We start from the raw sequence: 8,677 nt of genomic DNA on the forward strand, positions 1-8,677 counted from the left end.
GGCTAAAGAGATACCTAGAGTCAGTGGAATGCCTAATCATTATTGATGAGTATTGCGGTAATAATGTTTTTTAAAATATTTTTTATTAAAATAATATTTTTTATTTTTTAAAATTTATTTAAAAAAATCAACTTTATATCTTAAAAACATTTTTAAAATACAAAAAAATTAATCTATAACTTAAATCAAGAGCACTCACCTTGTCTAATGTCAAATCCGGACATAAAGCAGCAACAGAAGACAGCAGCTTCTACATCCCTTCATCTCCTTGTTTTTTTCCCTCTTTATATTAGTATATCTTAAGCAATCCTTGTACGCTTATTCCTCACGTTATCATGGACATAAAGCTTTGAATTAAAAAAAAATATTGATATAAAAAAACTGGTCCAAAAACATGCTAATAATTGACTGAAACCTAATGTATTTCAAAAGTTTGCTCTATAGAAGTCACTAATTCGAGTTTCACAAATCTCAGGGCCACTAAAAGTTTATATGGTTATTAACTTCAGAAATCATGAGATTAGTTGAGATGTGCGTAAACTAACTCGGATATCCATATTAATAATAAAAAAAAGTATTAAGTAAACGGCTGTCATTACTTGACTGGAATCGGTTATTGTGATAATAATTTATTTATTTTTATGTTTTAAAAGCATTTAAAAAAATAATTTATTTATTTTTATGTTTTAAAAGTATATAAAAAAATAATTTATTTTATTTTTTTAAATAATTTTTTAATAATTATACATCATTTTTTGATAGGCTAATATTAAAATATATTTTTAAAAATAAAAGAATATTATTTTAATATATTGTTTTTAAAAAATAACAACATGTTACTTTTATTTGCCGCACGTTGTCCTCACATTTCATTAAATGTGGGATGGGACAACTTACATTGGGTTACACAGTGCAATTATTTCAATTGCAACCGGTCATAAATCCATGACTACTGAGTATCTGGGGCTAGGAATCAATTAAGTTTGAAAAAAATATTTTTTATATATGTTTTATATTTTCTCTTTACAAGCTTCTCAATGTTTTTTACATGAAGTAAAGATCGATATTCTCCTTATCTACACCAGCATTTTTATTTAAATTTTTATTATACATTTTTAGATTTGGCTAATTTCATAGATTTAACTTTTTATTATACATATAAAATTATTTTTATTATATAAAATAAAATGATATCTTTTATTTAGATAATCACAAATATGTGTAAAACAATGGAGGTTATGAATTATGATTTCACCCCCCCCCCCTAAAAATAGTGATAATATTGGCATATTACTTCTTATCTTTTTCATGAAAAACTTATTTTTTGTTTTCAATGAATGAACTTATTTTATGTTTTTATATTAGCTCTAAAATTTCTACATATATTTATATATTTATATAGTTGGTCTTTTTTTGTTGTTTACAAAAAAAAAAAATTCCACACGAAGGAAGGACATTATAGAATGAAAAAAATGTATGGTACATTACCTTATTTGAAAATTAAAATAAAAAATCAAATCAAGTCTCAATCTTCTAGAACTTTATTGAAGTGCATTTAAAGAAATACATTTATCTTAAAAAAATATCAAATTTTATTTTTTATTTTATTTTTTTATATTTTTAATGTGTTGATTTCAAAAATAAAAATAAAAATAAAAATTATTTTGATATATTTTCAAATAAAAAACATTATTGAAAAACATCTTATATTATAATACCAAAATCTATTACCAAAAGTTAAGATATGAAATAAAAGATTAAATTATCAAAATTTATTTTCAACTTCATATCAAATTAAACTTGTTTTAAATTTTTTATTTGAATATAGAAATTATTTTGTGGTTAAAAATAAAATTTTCTATCCAGGTTCCTATTTCTTTGTCAATATTTTTTTATTTTTAAATCAGATTTTTTATAATAGGTGTCATGTCCTGTTTTTTTTTTAAAAAAAATAGTTTAAAATATTCAAATTAAAAAATTGAAATTCAAGATTAAATTTAGTTTAATTCAAAATTAAAAAAATAAAAATAATTAGTAATATAGCCCAGACAAAATCCACAAATAAAACTTACAAGTTACAAGTACTTTGACTTTTCTTTAGGAAAGCCAGGGTACAGTGTCCTTGCAGACACACGTACACAAATGTTCACAGAGTCTTTATTTCTGTCTACAGTACGGACGTTATTTTTCCAATTTACAGACTTACAGTGAGACAGTGTTGTCTTAATTTCTCTCTCTTTATCTTTCTCTTCTTCTTTGAGGGCTCCCCTTCGTTTATTATATTTGTCGGCAGGATCATAAGCATTGCACGTTTTGATATCAATTGTGTTTCTGTCTTGCATTCTCTTCTCTTTATTCAGAGCTTCTTTTCTTTCTAGTTTTGAGTTCCATTTTTATTCAAGAAAATCTGATCAAGTTTTCTGTGCATCGATCAAGATGTCGACATTTCATGGTTTAATGATCCATGCATGTTAAATGTTTTTAATGGTAGGAAAATCTTGTTTTCTTTATATGTTCTAGTCTCTATTATATAAGATAAAGGGGGTGTTTGATGGTTCTTAATCTTGTTTTTATTTGCTGCAGTTCATGAAGATTTCTAGTGATTTGAAGTGCTGGCTGTAGTAAGTGAAGTCATGGACCATAAAACATGGCTGTGGAGGAAGAAATCTACAGACAAGATTGTTGCTGCAACTGATCCTAAAGTTGAACTTTCTTCAAAAGAAGAGGAGGTAAATCACTGAAATTCTGGGACTCCTATTCAATTCTGTATATTAATGCAATCTATTAGAATCATCAGTTAATGCAATTTTTTATTCTTTGATCCCACAATGTATGTTCTTTGTGAGCAGAAGTCTTAATTATTCTTGAAAAACCCCAATCAATTTCCCCTCAAATATACACTAAAAAAATCACCTTTTTTCTTGTGCCTGATTTTGATCAGATAACCAAATTATTTTGCTTGTTTAAAGATCAGATTTTGCTGGTCTAATTGTCTTTGCATGTCATAAACAAGAACACAAATCGCTGCTTTTCTGATTTACAGGAGTCAGCCTTCACTGTTCACTGTAGTTTATTCTTGGTTGATTTCATTTGATAACTGCGGTGACTCTGACAATTAAAACTTGTTGCAATGTTCTATTGAAGTTCACCGTCAAATAAACCAGCCTCGACGTTTGGTCCACAATTAATCCAGATTGGTTTAGTAATGCCTTTTACAAAAGTTTAGTTAAGACAGTGGAGATGTCATCCTGCCTAGGTGATAAGAATTCTCCTCGTATGCTAGTGGAGACTTGACTTTGAAATCCTTCATTGTGCTAGCTTAGAAAAATCTAGACATTATCCTGATTTACTAAATGACTTGAAAGAGCAGTTGAAACAATGTTCCCAAACCAAAAATTCAAAATATTTGCTGTCTGTGATGTTTGAAGAAATGTATTCCAGGTGATGATCAATGACAAATCGACATGGTTATTAGTTCCCCGATTTTATTTTTCTGATAGGGATGGGATATGGAGGGAAGAGTTGATCACTCTCTTTGAGTAGAGTCACCTGCTTACTAATTCTGATCCCAGTTCCGCGTACTGAACCATGATTCACTTCAATCCATAAAGCCTGTCATGGAAGGGATTTTCTACTCCAATGGGACTCTTCTGTGTAAAACTAGAAATAATTGCTCTTGTGTTATGGTGTTTAGTGATTTATTGAGGCCAATCAAGTGAGTTCTCTCTAGGTTTAGTGTGTAGAAACGTGCATGGAAACTTTAAAACTGGTCACAGAAGAGAGATAAATCAGCTTGGCAAGTCCTTGCTTGCTGGAAGTTCTACAAATAAATCACATTTATTTTTGGAATTATTTAAATTTTGGATGATTTCTAACAAATTTGGATGTTCCAGATACAGACACTCTTGGATAATAAGGCAGAATTGGAGAATGATCTGAAAATTTTGAGTGAGAGGCTTTCATATGCCCTGTCTGAGTGTAATGCCAAAGATGATCTTGCAAAGAAACAAGCCAAGCTGGCAATGGAAGCCATGGCAGGTAAATTACCAAATATTATTACGTCTCAGTACTTTAGTGGCAAGGTTCTTATGCCCCATTTATCAATTCACATTGTCAAAGGTCTTCTTAACCTTGTATGCTCTATGATTATTGATTGTTAATAGTCCAAGAGAAAGCAGAAGCAAAAGCACTGTCTCTAAAGCAAGAATTAGATGAAGCCTTACAGCAAAGAGCTGCTGGAGAAGAAAGATTGACTCATCTGGATGCAGCCCTCAAGGAGTGTATGCAGCAGCTACGTTTCGTTCGAGAAGAGCAGGAGCAAAGGATTCATGATGCTGTGATGAAGACATCCAATGAGTTTGAAAAGTCCCAAATGATTTTGGAAGAGAAGCTGGCAGACACTGGTAAAATGCTTGCGAAAATAGGTATTGAGAAGGCTAATCTAAGTAAGGCTTTCTTAGAAAAAGAAAGGTTGGTTGAAGATTTGAGTAAGCAAAAGGCTCAGGTGGAGGCAGATTTTATTGCTCTGATGGGTAGGTTAGAGTCCACAGAAAAAGACAGTGCTTCTCTCAAATATGAAGTACGCGTGCTAGATAAGGAGCTTGAGATCCGAAATGAGGAAAGAGAATTTAACCGCAGAACAGCTGATGCATCTCACAAGCAACACTTAGAGAGTGTGAAAAGAATTGCAAAGTTAGAAGCAGAATGTCAGAGGCTGCGTCTCCTAGTCCGCAAGCGGTTGCCTGGCCCTGCTGCCTTGGCTAAAATGAAAAGTGAAGTAGAAATCCTTGGAAGAGATTCAGTTGAAGTGAGCAGGAGAAGGTCAAATTGTAGTCCTATTGGTTTAGTGGTTGACTCAGCTGTTGGAAACTCTGCTGAATCTCCCAGCAAAAAGATCAACTTTCTGACTGAGCAGTTATGTGCCATGGAAGAAGAAAACAAGACTCTTAAAGAAGCCCTTGATAAAAAAACAAATGAGCTCCAATTATCGAGAACCATGTATGCTCGCACAGCTTCCAAATTATCACAGGTTGAGTCACTTTTTGATGAATTGCCAAAAGGACAGATAGCCTTAGAGCGATCGAGGAGCGTGCTTATGCCACAGGAGCTCTCTCTGGCCTCAATGTCTGAGATTGGCAGTGATGATAAGGTTAGTTCTGCTGAATCTTGGGCTTCTGCTTTGATTTCAGAAATGGAGCACTTCAAACAGGGAAAGCAAAAAGGGTCACCAACAAACAGAACCATAGGAGTTTCAGATATATCCCTGATGGATGACTTTGCTGAAATGGAAAGACTTGCAATAGTCTCAGTTGATAAGCAGCTCGAAAGTCCTCATGTTTCTTCTGACAATGTTAATGCAATTGGTCAGGAGATAATTCCAGTATCAGAATCTCGCTCTGGGGTATCAAACCAGGTGATCAAGTCTAAAGACAAAGCTTCTGGATGGCTACATGACATTCTGAAAGTCGTGTTGGAGCAAAATCGTGTCACACAAAGAAAACCTTGTGAAATACTGGAGGATGTTAGAATAGCTCTGGAAAATATAAATCATGCAAGCCCTGCAGAATATGTTGATAAAAGGCAAAGCTCAACACATTCAAATGGATTAAACTCCCCTCATGTTGGTGGATACATCTCATGGAAACCTATGTATTCAGTGACTGATTCACCAGGTGGAGTTACTGAAGCTGAGGCCTTGTCGATGGATAAGAGCCATCAGCAAGTCCAGTCAGATCTTGGCAAATCACTCTGCAAGATTATTGAGCTTATTGAAGGGGTCGCTTTCTCATATGCTGATTATGGTAACTCAGAGACCTTGATCAGAAAGGATGGGGATTTTTTGCCATTTAAGAATACAGAAACACCTCCAGGCTACATGGTCCGTGTTTTGCAGTGGAAAACAGCTGAACTATGTGCTGTATTACAGGAATTTGTCCATGCTTGTTATGATCTTCTGAATGGAAAATCTGATGTGAACATGTTTGCCCAAGAATTAGGTTCTGCTTTGGACTGGATTATGAACCACTGCTTTTCCATCCAAGATGTTTCAAGCATGAGAGATGCAGTTAAGAAGCATTTTGATTGGGATGAATCACGGAGTGAGTATGAAGCAGAGGTTGTTGCTTCAAATGGACATCACAACTACTTTGAGAAGAAGGATGAATGTCATCAATCTACTATCAGAGACGAAAATAGAAAGATAGGAGAGGAGTTGACTAATATTGACTCTGCAAAGAGAGACTTGGAAGCGAGACTCCAGTTAGCTTCTGATAAGAGCGAGTCCTTGATGAATCAACTTAAGGAATCAGAGAAAACCATTGAGAGCTTGCAAACAGATTTAGAAACTTTGAGAGGTTCGAAGGCAATGTTTGAGAGCCAAATTGAAAACCATAAGTTGATGAAAGAAGATGTTGATACACAGCTTACAGAGGCCAAAGTTGAATTAAATAAGGCTCACCAAAAATTATCTACCTTGGAAATGGAACTTGAGAACAGGAAGAGTTGCTGTGAAGAATTGGAAGCCACATGTCTTGAACTACAGATCCAACTTGAAAGGTATCGGATTTTATTTTGAAATGATTTCCTTCTTTTGAAGATAAAAGGAGGCCCACAACATTAGATGAAGTTAACATAATACATGCTAGATAGAATTAACTAGTTATCCTGCATTTTAGGATGCCATACTCTTCATGGCCCAAAAAGTTGTCTAACTTGTAATTTTTCCTCAAAAAATTGGCTGATTCTTAAAAAACAATTATTAATAGTAGTAATAATAATAATAAAAAAAAAACAATTTACCTGCATTATTGGGAAATCTCATTTATCTGATATTTTTTATTTTCAGTATGACGAAAAATGAAATCCCGAACTCTGAACTCCATCAGGATGAGAGCCAACTCCGGACTGTAAGTTCATATCATGCCACCTTGTGTATACAAATTATTTTCATTTGCTAATGCAGTTTAAGCATTTTTTTACAGAGCTTTTATTTATTTATTTATTTACATATAGACAAATAAAGATTGCCTTTATATTTAACTTCTTTGGTAACTTATAAAATCTCGTAGAGAATGGCAGTACTGCTTGGCATAGAGAACATACAGCTCCTTAAGAATTGTACTTTCAACTCTCTAACAAAATACTAGATTTTTCCCAAGTTCGCGTGAAGTCAATTTGCATATGGGGTCAGTTGAATCCTATTAACCCTTCTCTTGGAAAATGAGGCATTTGATCTTCTGCTTTACCTGAAAATTAACTTCAGCTCATTTTCCTGAGTTTGGATGAAGTTCTGTGTATAGTTATGATTCCCATGAAGAATACGAAATGTTAAGCCGTTGGGATTTACATTGAAGGGTCATTGTCTAATGCAACAGAAAAAGTCTCGGCTTACATTGTTTGAAATCTGTAAGCTTCTACTTCATGCAAAACATCTGAACTTTGCCAAAACCACCTGACCTTTTTAGTATCAGTGAAAAGAACAGAAACTGATTTTTTTCTGTCAATATGCAGTACATTCTCGTTCTTCCAAAAGGCAGAAGGAATAGCTAGAATATTTGTACAATTATTCATTCCAATTATGTGCTATCTTCTATTCTACTTATATTATTTGTGTATCTGATGTTTGTTACTAATAAATTCCCTAAATTACATGTACACGTATCTCATTGTTGAACCAAGGGCTTCCTAAATCTTGCAGGATTGGGAGATAACGGCTGCTTCAGAAAAGTTGGCTGAGTGCCAAGAGACAATTCTAAACCTAGGGAAGCAGTTAAAGGCATTGGCTTCACCAAGCGAAGCAGCCCTGTTTGACAAGGTCATCTCTACGTCCACTGACACAAATACGATCTCTGTCACCACTTCCACAAGCACAGCCTTGACACCCAAGAACAAGGTACTGATCCAGAGGTCCTCTTTGCTAGATCAGATGCTAGCAGAGGACACCGATAAAGTGAAGGACACCAAATCAGTTAAGTGCAAAGAAAGCGATAGCAATACCAGTTCCACCGTCATTTCCAATAAGGTGATCGAGCCTCTTGAGAAGATACTCGTTTTGAATGGAATTAAACACCAGGATGATGGTGTTGCAACTAATTCTTTGGCCATTGTACCTAGCAAGAAAAGGGGAGGTGTAAATTTGTGGAGAAAGTTTCTATGGAGAAAGAAGAAATCAAACATCAAGAAACCATCCTTTCCATTTGCCCCGTAATAGGTCACCATTTATGATAAAAACTTGTCGCACAGGGTTCTGCTTGGTGGTGGTTCTCGATTTTGTTGTATACTAGGGATCGAATACATTAAGGTTTGCCTCTTGTTGTTTTGAGAGCTCTTTTTTTGGCTTTTCTGTGTGTTTTCTACTGTACATATAACGGTTTGGCCCAGACGAGTTCTTGCACTTTAGTGGGATATAAGAGAAAAAATCCACGGTTGTGAATTAAACCACCTTCCATTCCTTTTATTTTCTGGTCATTGCGTTCTAATTCCTGAGGGGGTCTATGCATAGTACAATGATTAAGATCTTGGGTTTTGCAGTCACTGAAGCACAAGACTACAAGTTCAAGTTTTCAGAGAAACAATGACTTGATGGAAAACTAAAATAGTTTCAAAATTCCTTTTTATGGATACGAATCGGATAATATCCTGAATCCTGAGGCAAGCTTGAATTGGGAGGTCATTTGTA

General features: G+C 34.0%; 1 protein-coding gene across 1 annotated transcript; it reads left to right on the top strand.

The window, feature by feature from the left end:
- Positions 1 to 2,197: 2,197 nt before the first annotated feature.
- Positions 2,198 to 8,436, top strand: LOC133694467 (filament-like plant protein 7). The gene is made up of 6 exons (XM_062115982.1): positions 2,198 to 2,487; positions 2,584 to 2,729; positions 3,894 to 4,038; positions 4,164 to 6,555; positions 6,845 to 6,905; positions 7,697 to 8,436. Exons 2-6 carry the CDS (start codon positions 2,634 to 2,636, stop codon positions 8,204 to 8,206), a joined length of 3,204 nt encoding a protein of 1,067 aa, XP_061971966.1. The 5' UTR covers positions 2,198 to 2,487; positions 2,584 to 2,633; the 3' UTR covers positions 8,207 to 8,436.
- Positions 8,437 to 8,677: the final 241 nt, after the last annotated feature.

Source organism: Populus nigra, chromosome 5, assembly GCF_951802175.1.
Source record: "Populus nigra chromosome 5, ddPopNigr1.1, whole genome shotgun sequence".
NCBI lineage: Eukaryota > Viridiplantae > Streptophyta > Magnoliopsida > Malpighiales > Salicaceae > Populus > Populus nigra.

Excerpts from the sequence above, each read along its gene's own strand:
- LOC133694467 (XM_062115982.1), top strand. The coding sequence starts at position 2,634 with ATGGACCATAAAACATGGCTGTGGAGGAAGAAATCTACAGACAAGATT. Across the intron at positions 4,039-4,163 it reads GGCAATGGAAGCCATGGCAG|TCCAAGAGAAAGCAGAAGCA; the intron begins GTAAATTACCAA and ends GATTGTTAATAG. Across the intron at positions 6,906-7,696 it reads ATGAGAGCCAACTCCGGACT|GATTGGGAGATAACGGCTGC; the intron begins GTAAGTTCATAT and ends TAAATCTTGCAG.